The sequence below is a fragment of the Neofelis nebulosa genome, chromosome 8 (assembly GCF_028018385.1).
Source record: "Neofelis nebulosa isolate mNeoNeb1 chromosome 8, mNeoNeb1.pri, whole genome shotgun sequence".
Taxonomy (NCBI): Eukaryota; Metazoa; Chordata; class Mammalia; order Carnivora; family Felidae; genus Neofelis; species Neofelis nebulosa.
Window position 1 is genome coordinate 65293520 of NC_080789.1, and position 18160 is coordinate 65311679.

At 41.9% G+C, this 18160-nt stretch overlaps 1 protein-coding gene across 1 annotated transcript in view; it reads left to right on the plus strand.

Moving 5' to 3' along the window:
* Positions 1-18160, plus strand: part of FAM186A (family with sequence similarity 186 member A) — a 79703-nt gene that overhangs the window by 43423 nt on the left and 18120 nt on the right. Inside the window, exon 4 of the mRNA XM_058742807.1 lies at positions 9324-16521. Coding sequence (XP_058598790.1) covers positions 9324-16521 — 7198 coding nt within the window. The remainder of the gene's footprint in view (positions 1-9323; positions 16522-18160) is intronic.

Genomic DNA, 18160 nt, shown 5'->3' on the forward strand with positions numbered 1-18160 from the left:
GCCATGTTATAGGATGTATCAGTAGTTTCTTCCTTTCTATGACCAATCGTATATCATTTTTTGCATATACCACCATTTGTTTACCTACTCACCAGTTCATGGACATTCAGATTATTTTGACATTTGACTTTTATGAATAATGCTGCTATAAACCCAGATGTATAAGTCTTTGTGTGGATGTATGTTTTCATTTCTTTTGGGTAGATACCCAGGAGTAGAATTTCTGGGTCATTTACCTATTGCTGGTAAGCTTATGCTTATCTTTTAAAGAAATTGTTAACTTATTGCCTAAATGACAGCACTATTTTATGTTCCCATCAGCAATGTATTAAGGTTCCAGGTTCTCCACATCCTCAACACTTTTTATGGACTTCTTTAGGATCGCCTTTCCAAGAGGTGTGAAGTGGTATCCCATTGTGGTTTTATTTATTTTTTTTAATGTTTATTTATTTATTTAAAAAAAAATTTTTTTTTCAATGTTTTTTATTTATTTTTGGGACAGAGAGACACAGAGCATGAACGGGGGAGGGGCAGAGAGAGAGGGAGACACAGAATTGGAAACAGGCTCCAGGCTCCGAGCTGTCAGCACAGAGCCCGACGCGGGGCTCGAACTCACAGACGCGAGATCGTGACCTGGCTGAAGTCGGCCGCTTAACCGACTGCGCCACCCAGGCGCCCCGATGTTTATTTATTTTTGAGAGAGAGAGCATGAGTGGGTGAGGTGCAGAGAGAGAGGAGGACAGAGGATCCAAAGCTCCACACTGACAGTAGAGAGCCTGATGCAGGGCTAGAACTCACAAACTGTGAGATCATGCGCTGAGCTGAAGTCCACCTCTCAACCAACTGAGCCACCCAAGCACTACTCCCCTCCCCCATTGTGGTTTTAAATTGTATTTTCCTAAAGATTGATGATGTTGAGCATCTATCCAGGTGCTTATTAGTCATTCTTATATTTATTTTGCTGAAATGACTATTCAAATGCTTACCCATTTCTATCATTGAGTTTTAAGAGTCCTTTATGTATTCTGAATACAAGTCTTGAAATGTGATTCTCAGGGACGCCTGAATGGCTCAGTTGGTTAAGTGTCTGACTTCAGCTCATGTCATGATCTTGTGGTTCATGGGTTCAAGCTCAGAGCCTGGAGCCTGCTTCAGATTCTGTGTCTCCCTCTCTGTCTGCCCCTCCCCTGCTTGCGCGCGCACACGTTCTCTCTCTCTCTCTCTCTCTCTCTCTCTCTCTCTCTCAGAAATAAATAAACATTAAAAAAAGGGGGACGCCTCAGTGGCTCAGTCATTTAAGCGTCTGACCTGGGCTTAGGTCATGATCTCCTGGTTTATGAGTTGGAGCCCCATGTTGGGTTCTGTGCTGATAGCTCAGAGCCTGGAGCCTGCTTCGGATTATGTGTCTCCCTCTCTCTCTGCCTCTCCCTGACTCACACTCTATCTCTCTCTGTCTCTCTCAAAAATAAAGAAACATTAAAAAAAAAAAAAGAAAGAAACGTGATTTTCAAACATTTTCTCTTAATCTTTGGTTTGACTTTTCATTTTCTTAATGGGGCATTTGAAGGCCAATGGTTTTTGATTTTGATGAAGTCAAATCAATTTGTCAATATTTTCTTTTGTGGTTCATGGTTTTAGTGTCATATTAAAAACTTGTATGGGGGGGCGGTGCTTGGCTGGCTCAGGCAGAGGAGCATGTGACTCTTGATCTCAGGGTCATGAGTTTGGGCCCTTCATTGGGTATAGAGATTACTATAAATAAATAAATAAATAAATAAATAAATAAATAACTTAAAACAAAAACAAAAGCTTGTATTGGTCAGTGTTCAACCAGAGAAGCAGAACCAGTAGGAAATTATCTGTTATCTGTATATCTATGTATCTACCCCATGTGAAGTATTTTGTGGAACATACTTTGTATTCTTTCAATCCTTTTACATTTATTATGACTTGCTTTATAGCCTACCATATGGTCTATCCTGGAGAATGTTCTGTGTGTGTTTGAAAAAATATATTTTGCTTTTGTTGGGTGGAGTGTTCTACAGTTGGTTTATATTGTTGTTTTAGTCTTCTGTATATATCCTTACTGATTTTCTGTCTAGTTGTTCTATTATTAAGAGTGGGATATTGAACTTCCCAACTACTATTACTGAGTTAGCTATTTCTCTCTTTAATTCTGTCTGGTTTTGCTTCCTATATTTTAAGGTTCTGTTATTAGGTGCATATATGTTCATATTGTGATAGCTTACTGATGAACTGATCTTTTTATCATTATAAAATGTCCCTCATTGTATCTAGAACCATTTTTTTTTGGTCTTAAAGTCTATTTTGTTTGATATTAGTCTATTCTCTCCAGCTCCCCTGTGGTTACTGTGCAAGATTGAATCTAAGATATGTTGCTTATCATTGGATCGTGTTGGCTTTTAAATATATATACACACAAAAAAATACATAAATACACATAAAATTGGGCAATCTTTCACTTTTATTTAATTCTTTCATATTTAATGTAATTATTGATATGATTGGATTTATATGTATTGTGTTGCTGTTTATTTTCCATGTCTCATCTCTTTGTTCTCCTTCTTTTACTACTTTTTGTGTTAAACAAATATTTTCTAGTGTACCATTTTAATTCCATTTTCCCCTATATTTTTGGAGTAATTTCCTTAGTAGCTCTTTAGGGATTGCAGTACACATTTTAAATTATCACAACCTGGGGCGCCTGTGTGGCTCAGTTGGTTAAGCATTGGACTCTTGATTTTGGCTCAGGTCATGATCTGATCATTGGTGAGTTTGAGCCCCATGTTGAGCTCTGCACTGACAGTGTGGAGTCTACTTGGGATTCTCCCTCTCCCTTTCTCTCTGTCGCTCCCCCATTCACTTTCTCTCTCTCTCTCTCTCTCAAGATAAATACACTTAAAAAAATTATCACAATCTGTTTCAGATTAGTGCTAACTTAATACAAGCAAAATAGAGAATTTTTGCTCCATTAGCTCCATTTTCTTCCCCTCCTTTGGATTTTGTCATATATATTACATTTTTATGTATCATAAGCCCAACAACATAGTTCATAATTATTGTTTTATATGATTGTCTTTTTAATCAGTTAAGAGAGGAAAAGAAAGCATATTTTTACCTACATATACTTGTGCTCTTTATTTCTTTGTGTGAATTTGAGTTATCCTCTGGTATCATTTCCTTTCAACCTGAAGGACTTCTTTGTCTTTCTTATAAGGCTGGTCTACTAGCAGCAAATTCTTTCCGTTTTGCTCATCTAGAATGTCTTTATTTCACTTTCATTTTTTAATAGACTTTATTTTTTTAAGGTAGTTTTAGATTTATAAAAAAAAAGTAAGAAAATAGTACAGAGAATTCCATATTTCTCCATAGTTTCCCCTATTATTAATATATTAGTATGATACATTTGTTATAATTAACAAACCAGTATTGACACATTATTAACTAAAGTCCATAATTTATGGACTGTAGTCATAATTCCTTGTTTTTACCTAATGTCCTTTTTTGTTTCAGGATTCCATCCAGGGTACCTAATTACATTTAACTGTCATGTCTTCTTAGGCTTTCTTGGCTGTGACAATTTCACAGACTTTTCCTTCTGTTTGATGTTCCTGACACATGTGAGGAGCACCAGTCAGATATATTATAAGATGCTCCCCTATGGGAATTTGTCTGGTGTTTTTCTCACACTTACTCTGGGGTTATGGATTTTGAGGAGAAAGATCACAGAGGTAAAGTACCATTGTCATCATACAATTTCAAGGGTACGTACTATCAAATGACTCAATGTTGACCTTGACCACGTGGCTAAAGTAGTGCTTGTCAGGTTTCTCCACTGTAAAGTTACTCTTTTTCTTCATTTTCCATACTTTGCTTTTTAAAATAAGTCTATATGTGCAGCCCATACTTAAGGAAAAGGGAGTTGTGCTCCCTTTCTTTTAGGATGAATATCTACATAAATTATTTGAAGTTCTTATGTACTATAATTTGTCTCTTCTTCCTCATTTATTAATTTATTCAATTATTTATCTCAAAATGAACTCAGATTTTTTTTGGACTTTGAGTTATAATCCAATACTACTTTATTTACTTGCTTAAGTTGTTCTAGTTTTGGCCATTGGGACCTCTTTCAGTTGGTTCCTGTTCCCCTTTAACATAACCTCATCGATGTGGCTTTTTCTTTTTTTCTTTCTTTATTTTTATTATTATTAAATAATTCTTTAAAAATGTTTATTTATATTTGAGAGAAAGAGAAAGACAGTGCATGAACAGGGCAGTGCAGAGAGAGAGAGAGACAGAAACAGAATCCAAAGCAGGCTCCAGGCTCTTAGCTGTTAGCACAGAGCCAGACACAGGGCTTGAACTCACAAGCTGTGAGATCATGACCTGAGCTGAAGTCAGACGCTCAACCAACTGAGCCACCCAGGTGCCCCTTTCTTTTTAATTTTTTTAGCACTTCCCTACTTTCTGGCACTACAAGATGCTTCAGGTTCATCTCGAATATATCCTGCTCCAGTCTTATAATCTGTCATTTCTTCAAGGATTTCTGGTTACTTTTAGTAGAGAATAGTATTAAAAAGCAAGGTCTGGTTGCTAGGTGTGTTCATTGCTACTGGGCTGTCATTTCTGTTCAGTCCTCTCATTTGACAGAACAAAAAATATATATGTGTGTGTGTGTGTGTGTGTGTGTGTAGAGCCAATGCAGTTACACATATCTATTAATATGTATATATATTATCATCTGTAACTACTTTAAACTAAACATAAGTTTATAGTGATTTCTCTAATTTTAATTCATTATCACACATAGATCATTCCAGTTTCTTCCCCTTGCTTATCTATAAATTATAACAAACAATAAGAAACTTGCTCCTACCAGCTACTTCACTCAATTGCTCGATTCCAGTATACATGCATAGCAGTATCAGAATTATTAACCCATACCCTAGTGGGAAATAACTTATCAACTAGAGTACAGCACTTTGTCTTCAGTCTTACAGACTCCATTCATTTCCGGTTACTTATAGGTCAGCACTCCCTGCATCCTCTCATTCCTTTCAGTGAGGTTTTGTCATACATTTCTTATATTGTTAGATTGTCATAGCACAGTCTACATTCCTTCCTGGGATCCCCTGACCTCTTAAAAGGGTATTTAAAAATTTTGTATACATTAGGTTTCACTCTTTGTGCTATAGAGTTCTACTGGGTTTGACAAATGTATATTGTCATGTATCCACCCTTATAGTATCATACAGAATAGTTTTTCCACCCTAAAAATGCCCTGTGATTCACTTATGTATTCTTCCCCTCTTTCCCCAAGTCCCTGGTACTGATAATTTTTTATGTCTCCATAGTTTTTTTTTTTTTTTTTAATGTTTACTTATTTCTGTGACAGAGAGAGACAGAGCATGAACAAGGGAGGGTCAGAGAGAGAGGGAGACACAGAATGTGAAACAGGCTCCAGGCTCTGAGCTGTCAGCACAGAGCCCGATGCGGGGCTCAAACTCACGGGCTGTGAGATCATGACCTGAGCTGAAGTCGGACCCTTAACTGACTGAGCCACCCAGGTGCCCCTATGTCTCCATAGTTTTGGTTTTCCAAGGATGTCATATAATTGGAATCATGTAGTATGTAGCTTTTTCAGACTGGCTTCTGTCACTTAGCAATATACATTTAAGGTTCCTCCCTATCTTTTTGTGGCCTAATAGCTTATTTCTTTTTACTGCTGAATAATATTCCATTGTACAGATGCACCACAACTTGTTTATGTGGTTGCTTCCAGGTTTTGGTGACTAAGAATAAAACTGCCATACACACACACACACACACACACACTTTCTCATGGACATAAGTTTTCGAATTAATTATGTAAAAACCTAGGAACATGATGGCTAGATCATTTGATAAGATTACATTACTTTGTAAGTAACTTTGTAAGAAACTGCCAAACTGTCTTTCCAAGTAGATGTACCATTTCTCATTCCCACCATTTTTCAACAGGAGTTCTTGTCACTCCCTGTACTTGTTAGCAATTGGCATTATTGGTTTTTTGGATTTAGCCATTTTCAGAAATGTGTAACATATTTCATTGTTGTAATTTGCAATTCTTTTTTTTCAAGTTTTTACTTAAATTCTAGTTAGTTAACATATAATATAAATTGGTTTCAGAAGTAGAATTTAGTGATTCATCTCTTACATATAACACCCAGTGCTTATCACAAGTGCCCTCCTTAATACCCATCACCTATTTAGACTATTCCTTACACAGTGCCCCTCCCCTCAGTTTGTTCTCTATAGTTAATAGTCTCTTATGGTTTGTCTTCCTCCTTTTTTTTTTTTTTTTTGGTTTTCTCTTTCTCCTATGTTCATCTGTTTTGTTTCTTAAATTCCACATGAATGAAATCATATGGTATTTGTCTTTCTCTGACTTATTTCACTTAGCATAATATACTCTAGCTCCATCAATATTGTTGCAAATGACAAGATTTCATTCTTTTTTTTTTTTTTTTTTTTGCTGAGTAATATTCCATTGTATATATATCACACATCTTCTTTATCCACTCATCAGTCAATGGACAATTGGGCTCTTTCCATAATTTAGTTATTACTGATAATGTTGCTATAAATATTGGGGTGCATGTGTCCCTTCGAATCAGTATTTTTGTATCTTTGGGTAAATATCTAGTAGTGCAATTGCTGGGTTGTAAGGTAGTTCTATTTTTAACTTTCTAAGGAATCTCCATAGTGCTTTCCAGAGTGGCTACAACAGTTTTCAATTCTCTAATGACAGATGACACTGAACATCTTTTCATATCCTTAGTTGCCATCTGTATGTCTTATTTCTTGCCTTCATTAAAAAGAAAAATAACAGGTTACATCCTTTGATTACTTTGAAAATAGCTATTTCATGGAATGGATCTGATAGAAATTCTGTAATACATTTACAGAAGTGTTGAAAACACATGGATATATGAGTGTTCACTGCAAGCCACATTTACAGGAGTGTTATTTCAGTGAATAATGTAATATATTTAGAGAACTGTTTAAAAACACACGCAATAAGGATGATTACAAGAGCTGTATGTGCATACTACTTTGAGAAGAGTGTTATTTCAAGGAATGGATGTAATAGAAATTCTGTAATCTATTTAGAGAAGTCTTTAAAGACACTTATAATGAGGATGGTTATGAGAGTTGCATGTGCATGGTACTTTGGGAAGAGTGTTATTTCAGGGAATGGATGTTTTACCTTCATTTTTTGAAGGATAGTTTTCCTGGATATAGAATTCTTGGTTAGCAGTATTATTCTTTCACCACTTTGAATAGTCATCCCACTGTGTTTGGGCCTCTTGTTTCTAATCAGTGGTAAGCTGTTAAATTTACTATGGCTCCCCTATGCTTTGATTCTTTAGTCTCCTTTGATTGTGATAAGTCATTTTTATCTTTTTACTTTAAAGATTCTTTGTCTGGCTTTCAACAATTGACTATGATGTATCTAGGTATGGATCTTTTTGTATTTATCTTAGAGTTCAATGATCTTCTTGAATGTGTAGATTAATGTTTTTCATCAAATTTGGGATGATTTGGCCATTATTATTTCCTCAATATTTTTTTTAAAAGTTCATTTATTTTTGTAAGTGTTTTTAATGTTTATCTATTTATTTTTGAGACAGAAAGAGAGCAAGTCGGGGAGGGGCAACGAGACGGGGGGAGAGAGAGAGTCCCAAGCAGGGTCTGTGCTGTTAGCACAGAGCCAGATGCAGGACTTGAACTCATGAACCATGAGATCATGACCTGAGCTGAAATCAAGACTTGGACTCTTAACCGACTGAACCATCCAGGCACCCCCAAAACTGGACATTTTAGATGACATATTATAGCAACTTTAGAGTCTGACTTCCCCTATAACCTCCAGGGTTTCTTTTTGCTCCTTTTTTCCTTTGCTTTTTAGTGATTTGTCTGGATTAATGCAGTAAAGTCTGTCTCCCCAACAGTGTGTGGCTGCTGACACCTTTGCTCAGTTATTTTTTTCCCCTCATTTTTGTTTATATTTTAAAGCTTGAATTCCTAGGGGTCACCTTTGGATCAGCATAACTTAGTGGTCAATAACTGGCCAATCATTAAGTGATCCAGATTGATCCAGTAAGGCTTCTATTCTTTGCTAATGGATCTGTGTGTGAGTTAAGGAAGTATTGTTTTAGACAATGTCCCTAGGCATGTGTTTTTTCCCTGCTTTATTCAAGATCAAATCAGCCCCCTCAGGCAGTAGAGCTTCAAGGCTTGACTCACTCTTGTAGAACTACCAGGTAACATGGCTTGGGGGAGTTGGAAACAGAAGAAGCTCCAGGCTAAAACATCACAGACTTCCAGTTCTTACTGAAGTTTAGTAATTTTTCTTGAAAAAAATGCTTACCATTTTGTTGTATGCTTGCAGTCAATTTCCAAAGTCCTAAAATCATTGGTTTGGGCAGTTTTGTCAAGTTTTATCATTGCTTTTATGGGAAAAAATTTTGCCGAGTTTCTCATTCAGCCATTCTGGAAATCCCTTCAAATGTTTGACTTTTTTCTGCTCTTTTGTGACTCTTCTGAAAGAACCAAGACTAACTGTGATTCAGAAAAGTGAGAAAAGGACAGGAACCTAAGAAAGAAAATGGAAAGCACCAAGCATAATCAAAGCCAAAGGAAAGTTTTGGCTTATGTTATATCTAATCCCAAACTTATAACTTAAGGTAAGCTGAGATCATAACTAAAGACCAAAGACTAAATTTTGGAAGCAAAATTCTAGGTAATTGTGGGAAAAAAATAATACTATTTACTTTGGAGGTAAAGGGTTTTTTGTTGTCTTTTTTAAAAGATTTTATTTTTAGGGGCACCCATGTGGCTTAGTCAGTTGAGCATCTGACCCTTGATTTCAGCTCAGGTCATGATCTCACAGTTGTGAGACTGAGCCTTGCATTGGGCTCCATGCTGAGTGTGGAGCCTGCTTAAGATATTCTCTCTCTCTCTCTCTCAAAAAAATAAATAAATAAAATAAAAATAAAATCTTTCTTTTTTCTTTTTCTTCTTAAGTAATCTCTACACCCAACATGGGGCTCAAACTCACAACCTTGAGATCAAGAGTCATATGCTCTATAGACTGAGCCAGTCAGGTGCCGCATTGGAGCCAAAGCTTTCTGATGAATCTTTATCCTATACTTATCCATAATTTAGGCTAAATTCCTAGGCTTTAGCATAGATAGAGCACCACACAGAAGAAGAAATGCAATCTCATTATTTTATGTTTTGTGGTTTTTTTCCTCCAGCATCTAGAGGTACTCTATGGAAATCTTGGAAAGAAAGGGTTATAAAGCGACCTGCAACAGCTCATGCTTTAAGACCAGATCAGATGATTAGTGATGAATTTGCAACAAACACAAAAGTTTCAGAAATCCAAGATATGCTACAGGAACTCATAAACACTGCAATGTTCAATAAATTGGAAAACAATGCTATTAAATATATATCATCAACAATAGTAAACCTTTCTAAAGCTTTGAATACACTAAATGATGAAGTAAAAGTTTTTATCCTCCAAAGTGCTAATATGTATACAAATGAGACAAGTGAAAAAGAAAAAGAGCTCTCTCTGAAAATAATACGAGATCTCAGTGAACAAAATGAAATACTTCAGCAGAAACTTCAAGATGCAGAAGAAAAATATGAACAATTTATTCAGTCCAAAGGTATTGTAGAGCAACAACTACCTACAGCATTACCCACATCAACCTTGAAAGCGTTGCCTGAGCTTTCTCCACAATCATCCATTGCCATTAGCAAAACTGACATAGAAGACAGTATGGAAAATATTTTGGCTAAAGAATTTGAAAACATTATAGACAAGGCCCAAACCCAAGAGACCAAAGCCTTGGGGATCCAGTGGGACTCAGCATTTTCATATACAGCCCCAGCTGAAATGACCCCAGATTTAATTGAACAGCAATACCCTTTACCTGAAAAAAACCAAAAAGAGTCTTCTGAAGGTATCACTGAAGCTAAGGTGTCACTGAAGAAAGATGATGACCAGTATCAATCACAAAAGAAAAAGCAAATTAAAGGCTCATCTATGGATGAGACCTCTGGATCACATCTGAGTGATGATAAAGGTAAACAGAAAGAGACCAAACTTGATCATGACTTGGAGCTACAGGCACTGGAAAAGAATAGAAAAGAAATGAAATCCTTTTCTGAAGCCAAACCAAAGTCATTCGCAGAATCAAAAAGTCGCTATGTCCCTACTGATTACCCTTCTACTGACACAAAAAGACAAAGTGGCAAAAGTGGAACAGGTAGTATGTGGGAAAGACTCAGGAAGGTCAAACCTGAATATTCACATGACAAAAGCCAGATTTCTTCAGAGAATAAAGAAGAGCCCACCACTGAGTCAATGGACAAAGAGAGCAAAAGTGAGATGAGTAGCCAAGCAGAGCAATTCAGATTGACTGAACTTGGTTATTCCTCTGAGAAAATGAAAACAAAAGGGAAGAAACATCAGATCTCTCCAAGAACCACCACAAGCAAAGAGGGAAAAACTGAGGATATCATAGTCTTAGCCAAGAAATTCAAGTCTCCTGAACTTGTTAAATCACAATCTAGGATAGCAAAAGAGACTTCAGAATCTACAAGAGTTCTAGAAAGCCCAGATGGCAAAAGTGAAGAGAGTAACCTAGAAGAATTTCAAAAAGCTATAATGGCTTTCCTAAATGAGAAAATTGATAACATAGGAAAGCCTTTGGATAAAAAGGCTGTGCCAAAAGAGGGGTTATTATTAAAAACAGCAGAGGTCGAAAAATTAGAAATCATAAAGGCAAAAATTGAAGAATACTTCCAAACTGTGGCTGAAACTGTGGCAAAAATCTTGAGAGAATACAAAGATATACAAAATGCAGGACAAGTTGGAGAGAAACCTATGAAACGAAAAAAGGAAGTCTCATTTATGCCAGGATTGCATTTTCAGAAGCCAATTAGTGCAAAGGCTGAAATTAGCACCTTACTCTCATCTAAGAGCATGGACCCATTAATTGACAATTTAATACAAATGATCTTGACTGAAATAGAAGGTGAAAGAGATGCTCTAGTAGCCTCAACAGTAGGGAGAGACCACAAGGAAAAGGAAAAACAGAGGTGGGATGAATATTTGCAAGAAGGTCAAGAAAAAGTATTTGGTGAGGGTCTCAAACACCATTTGCAAGAGGAAGGGAGTTTCTGGAAGAAGAGCCATGAGCTGATAAGTAAAAAATTGGAGAAGGAAGAGTCATGGCTCCAAATGAAGGAGAGAAAGCAAAGGCAACAGAAGCAGAAATGGTGGCAGGAAGAGGAAGCATGGAAGGAACAACAAAAACAGACTGAGCAAGATGACGAGCAAATGCAAAGAAAAGAGAAAGAATATCAGAAGCCAAAACAGCAGCAGCTGGAGGCATGGAATCAAGAAATGGAAGAACAATTGGTACCCCTGGAGGAGGAGGAGGAGGAGCAGATGAGGCCAGTTCAGAAGGAACTGAGACACCCGAAGCTAGAAATAAATAGGGAGAAAGAAGAGAAGCAGAAGCCAAGGAGAAACATAGAAGACCATGGAAGGCAGAAGCAGAAAAAGACAAAGGATCAGAGGAAGATCAATGAGAAAAATTCTGACACACTAGAAAAGATGCTCATCCAAACTTCAGTGACAGTGTCTCCCAAATGGAAGAGCATACCGAAAGTAGCATCCCAGTTACACCAAAGAAAAGTGTTCCATGGACATCTGAAGACATTAGAAAATTTTGCTGACGGAAAGCACCCTATACCAATCACTCCTTCTCCATCGACACAATCGCCATCACCTGGGGCCTTTCCAATTTCTGGACAGTCTCCCACAAAGACCCTCACTCTAACTCCTCAACAGGCCCAGGAACTGGAGATCACTATCACCCCTCAAAAGGCCAAAGAACTAGGCATCACTGTGGCCCCAGAACAGGCCCAGGCACTGGGGATCAGTCTTACCCCTGAGCAGGCCCAGGAAATGAGCATCACTGACACTCTTCAAAAGGCATTGGGGATCACTGTCACTCCTCAACAGGCTCAGGCACTTGGGATCCCTCTCACTCCTGAGCAGGCCCAGGCACAGGGGATCACTCTCACCCCTCAGCAGGCACAGGCCTTGGGAATCACTCTCACCCCTGAGCAGGCCCAGGCACTCAGGACCACTGTCACTCCTCAGCAAGCCAAGGCACAAGGGATCACTCTCACCCCTCAGCAGGAACAGGCACTGGGGATCACTTTCATACCTGAGCAGACCCATGAACTGGGGTTCACCTTCACTGATAAGCAGGCACAGGCACATGGGATCACTCTCACCCCCAAGCAGGCCCAGGAATTGGGGATCACCCTCACTTATGAGCAGGCCCAGGCACTGGGGACCACTGTTATTCCTCAGCAATCTCAGTCACAGGGGATCACGCTCACCCTCGAGCAGGCCCATGAACTGGGGTTCACCTTCACCGAGGAGCAGACCCTGGCACAGGGTATCACACTCACCCCTGAGGGGGTCAAGGCACCGGACATTACTGTCACCCCTGACCAAGTACAGGAAATGGGGATCACTGTCACCCCTCAGCAGGCACAGGCACTGGAGATCATGGTCACTCCTGAGCAGTCACAGGCACAGGGCATCACTCTCACTTCTGAGCAGGCCCAGACACAGGGGATCACTCTTACCCCTGAGCAGGCACAGGCAGGGGGGATCACTCTAACATCTCAGCAGGCCCAAGCACTGGGAATCACTCTGAGCCCTGAACAGGCCCAGACCCAGGGGATCACTCTCACCCTTGAGCAGGCCCAGGCACTGGGGATCACTCTGACCCCTCAGCAGGCACAGGCAGGGGGGATCACTCTCATCCCTCAGCAGGCCCAGGCAATCACTCTGACCCCTCAGCAGCCCCAGGCACTGGGGATCACTCTCACCCATGAGCAGGCACAGGCACAAGGGATCACTCTCACCCCTGAAAAGGCCCAGGCACAGGGGATCACTCTCACCCCTGAGCAGGCCCAGGCACAGGGGGTCACTCTCACCCCTGAGCAGGCACAGGTACTGGGGATCACTCTGACCCCTCAGCAGGCACAGGCAATCACTCTGACCCCTCAGCAGGCCCAGGCACAGGGGATCACTCTGACCCCTGAGCAGGCCCAGGCACAGGGGATCACTCTGACCCCTGAGCAGGCCCAGGCAGGGGGGATCACTCTCACTCCTCAGCAGGCCCAGGCACAGGCGATCACTCTGACCCCTGAGCAGGCCCAGGCAAAAGGGATCACTCTCACCCCCAAAAAGGCCCAGGCACAAGGGGTCACTCTGACCCCTGAGCAGGCACAGGCACAAGGGATCAGTCTCACCCCTGAAAAGGCCCAGGCACAGGGGATCACTCTCACTCCTGAAAAGGCCCAGGCACAGGGGATCACTCTCACCCCTGAGCAGGCCCAGGCACAGGGGGTCACTCTGATCTCTCAGTGGGCCCAGGCACGGGGGAACACTCTCACCCCTGAAAAGGCCCAGGCACGGGGGATCACTCTGACCCCTCAGCAGGCACAGGCACTGGGGATCACTCTGACCCCTCAGCAGGCACAGGCACAAGAGATCACTCTGACCCCTGAACAGGCACAGGCACTGGGGATCTCTCTCACCCCTGAGCAGACCCAGGCACAGGGGATCTCTCTCACCCCTGAGCAGACCCAGGCACTGCGGATCACTCTGACCCCTCAGCAGGCACAGGCAGGGGGGATCACTCTCACCCCTCAGCAGGCCCAGGCAATCAATCTGACCCCTCAGCAGGCCCAGGCACAGGGGATCACTCTCACCCCTGAAAAGGCCCAGGCACAGGGGATCTCTCTCACCCCTCAGCAGGCCCAGGCACAGGGGATCACTCTCACCCCTGAGCAGGCCCAGGCACAGGGGGTCACTATGACCCTGGAGCACACCCAGGCACGGGGGATCCCTCTCGTCCCTGAGCAGGCCCAAGCCCAGGCAATCACTCTGACCCCTCAGCAGGCCCAAACACAGAGGATCACTCTGACCCCTGAGCAGGCCCAGGCACAGGGGATCTCTCTCACCTCTGAGCAGGCCCAGGCACTGGGGATCACTCTGACCCCTCAGCAGGCACAGGCACGGGGGGTCACTCTGACCCCTCAGCAGGCACAGGCAATCACTCTGACCCCTCAGCAGGCCCAGGCACAGGGGATCACTCTGACCGCTGAGCAGGCCCAGGTACTGGGGCTCACTCTGACCCCTCAGCAGGCACAGGCACAGGCACAGGGCATCACTCTCACCCCTGAGCAGGCACAGGCACTGGGGATCTCTCTCACCCCTGAGCAGGCCCAGGCACAAGGGATCACTCTGACCCCTCAGCAGGCCCAGGCACGGGGGATCACCGTGACCCTTGAGCAGGCAGAGGCACTGGGGATCACTCTCACCCCTGAGCAGGCACAGGCACTGGGGATCACTCTCACTCCTGAGCAGGCACAGGCACTGGGGATCACTCTCACCCCTGAGCAGTTCAAGGCATTGGTGGTCACCCTCAGCCCTGAGAAATGCCAGGGCTTGGGTTTCATACACACCCTTGAGAAAGTTCATGCATGGGAGTCTCCTCTCACTGCATCACAGGCCCAGAAATTGGGTGTCCCTATCACTCCAGAAAATGCCTGGGTCTCAGCTGTCACTCTTACCCCTGAACAGACCCAGGCTTTCGGTGCCCCTCTCTCCTTAGAACAGGCTCAAGCATTAGGTATTTCTCTCTCTCCAGAACACTTCTGGGAATCAGATAAATCAGACAAATCCCATGTCTTAGGATTTCCCCTTACCCTTGAGCAAGTCCAGCCTTTGGGAGCTCCCTTCATTCCAGGACAATCCCATCCCATGGGGGTAGATGACCTAAAATCAAGAGCACCTCTCATTAATGAACAGCTCTCACCACTTGGGGTCCATCCTCTTTTAGAACATACCCTGAAAGTTGGGATTGTGCCTGTTACTGATAAATCTGTCACACCAAGTGCTCCTCACATTTCTAAGAAGTTACCCACATTGGATCCTTCCAGTCTTAGATCACTTCAAAAATTGAAGGCTTCTGTCCTTCCTAGGCAATCCCCAGCATCTGCTGCTATTGCTGAGAAATCCTCTGCATTGGAGGTCTCTCCTATTCCTTTGCAGATATCACACTCTCCTCTCTCCCAAATCCCTGGTAAATCACTAGGAGTGAGAATTCGTTCTGAGCCTGGGAAACTCCTTGCACCACAGACTTTTCCTTCCTCTAAACAGACCCTGTTTTCTAAAGGTCAATCCACCTCTGTTGAGTTTGTAGCACCAGAGGTCCCACTGACTCCTGAGAAATTTCCCATAGCTGAGACCCTGCCAACTTTAGGGCAGCCTCTTACACTGGAGACCCTTCTCGGCCTTCAGCAGTTCTTTTCCTCTTGGGGCTCTAGGACTCCTCAGCTACCTCTGATATCAGAAGCCCCTCTGGTCTCCAGGCAGCCCCTTATATCTGGAGTCCCACTCACCTCTGCACAGATTCCTGATCTCTTGGCTCCTCTTTCTCCTAGGAAGCCCTTGGTTCCTGGAACCTCTTCCATCCATGGGGAGCTCCTGGAACCTAGACCCTTAACACTCTCTGAGCAGCCCCAGGCATTCCAGCCCGCTGCTACCTGTGAGCAATCTCACTATCTACAAGCCTCTTCTCCCCTTGGGCAGCGTCAAGCTTCCCCACTGTGGATCCCTCCCACCCCTGGGCATCTTCCAACATTATGGACCTCTCCAACTCCTGGAAGGCCCCTGAAAGATTTGTCCTCTTCTGTCTCCAAGAAAAGTAAGGAAAGATTGGCAATTATTTCTTCTCTGAAACCTAATTCAGCATTTGTTCATCCCAGTGCTACTGATTTCAAGGTAACTCAAGCCCCTTTCACCACTAAGAAGTTCCAAATATCAGAGGCGTCTGACACTTTGGAAGAAATCCCGATATGCCATGATCCTATTGCCATGGAACAATTTAGAACATTTCAGTCCTATCTCACCAATTACAAGACACCAGTATCACAAACCCCTTACATTCCGACTCTCATGAAGCCTATAACATCACTACCCTCTCTTACGACTAAACTACCCAAAACATCACAGATCTCATCTTCTGAATGGGACCAGAAATCCAAGTTCTCCCCTATAGACAAGTCCTGGATACTGACTTCAGTTTCAGGTACCAAGAAACCCAAGATGCTAGTGCCCCCTTCCACTCCCCAAGAGCTCAAAGAGCAGAGATATTTTGTTGATGTAGAGGCTCAGAGAAAGAACCTGATACTCTTAAATCAGGCCACAAAAGCTTCTGGACTTCCTTCACAACTACACACAACAGCTAGGAATCTCATAATTGAGACACTTCATACGGACACAGTTCGGCTGGGATACTTATTCCGCAAGTACATTGCTTACAGGCTGATCCAGCGTGCAAGGTAGATGTAATATTGGAGGTTCAGTTTTCTGGTTTAGTCCTGATTTTAAATATCCTCCCTTCATTGCTCTATAAGTATATACATGTTTGTCGGATTAGATGTTCTAAAATATTCTCTCTCTTTTTTTTAATTTTTAATGTTTATTTCCGTTTGAGAGACAGAGAGAGACAGAGTGTGAGCAGGTGAGGGGCAGAGAGAGAGGGAGACACAGAATCTGAAGGAGGCTTCAGGCTCCAAGCTGTCAGCACAGAGCCCGACGAGGGGCTTGAACTCACAAACTGTGAGATCATGACCTGAGTGAAGTCAGACACTTAACCGACTGAGCCACCCAGGAGCCCTTCTCTCTTTTTTTTAATGCTTATTTTTGAGAGAGAGACAGAGCGTGAGTGGGGGAGGGGCAGAGAGAGAGAGACACACAGAATCTGAAGCAGGCTCTAGGCTTTGAGCTGTCAGCATAGAGCCTGACACGGGGCTCAAACTCACAAACCGTGAGATCATGACCTGAGCCAAAGTCAGATGCTTAACCAACTGAGCCACCCAGGTGCCCCTAAAACATTCTCTTACAGAAGGTCTGTGGAATGAAGCCTATTTAAGATAGCAAAAGGAGATATATTTTTTTGGAAATAAAAAATGTTATATGATCTATTTCATCCATTTATATCTCTAGCAGAGATGCTCAGATATATTTTGTGGATCATGATTGATCTCCAAAATATCAACTTCAAAAGCTTAAAAATGCTTTTAGTTTTTCTAAATTTCTTTCATCTTCTTGAGTTCACCAGAAGATGTATGATTCTTAAAATGGGAGATGGCAGGTTATATACAAGGTGTTGCCATGGTAACCTTGCTGCTGAAGCAACTTGGAGGAAACAGGTCCTGGTCCTGATTTTTTTAAATTGCCAAAAAAAAAAAAAGATTGCAAATATAGGGGTGCCAGCCAACTGGTGGCTCAGGCAGTTGAGCATCTGACTCTTGATTTCAGCTCAGGTCCAGGTCATGATCTCATGGTCGTGAGATCAAGCCCTGTGTGGGGCTCTGCACTGAGCATGGAGCCTGCTTAAGATTCTCTCTCTCCTTTTCCCTCTGCCCCTCCTGTGCTTGCACTTGCAAGTGTTCTCTCTCTCAAAAACAAACAAACAAATAAAAATAAAAATTGCAAATACCAGAAATAGGTCAGGGAAAGCGACAACTGTCCTGCTATCCTTAGCACTTATGTTTGAGATTACCAACGTATTAATTTGGGGATATCTTTTACCTAAAATTACAAGAGGTCACACTAAAACCTATACTAGAAAGGGTTATCATTAATTACAGGAACAACTTATGCCATTTATTTAACAAATATTTATTAATGCCTACTATGTGCCAAGTATTGTATTAGGTGCTAAGGATACAGTAGTGAATAAAGCAGACAAAGTACCCTGTTCTCATGAAATTTATACTTTTAAGGACTGAATTAATTTGAGACTAAGGATTGGAACAGCAAGATAAAAGAGACTAATTCAAGATATAATCAGAACTTTCCATTTCAAAGCATAAGTAATCAGATTTGTTGACAAATATTTTACTCTGTACCTGTCTTTGGAGTTCTCTTTCCAGACTGAATAATCCTAGACCTTTTTTTTTTCCCAGCAAAATA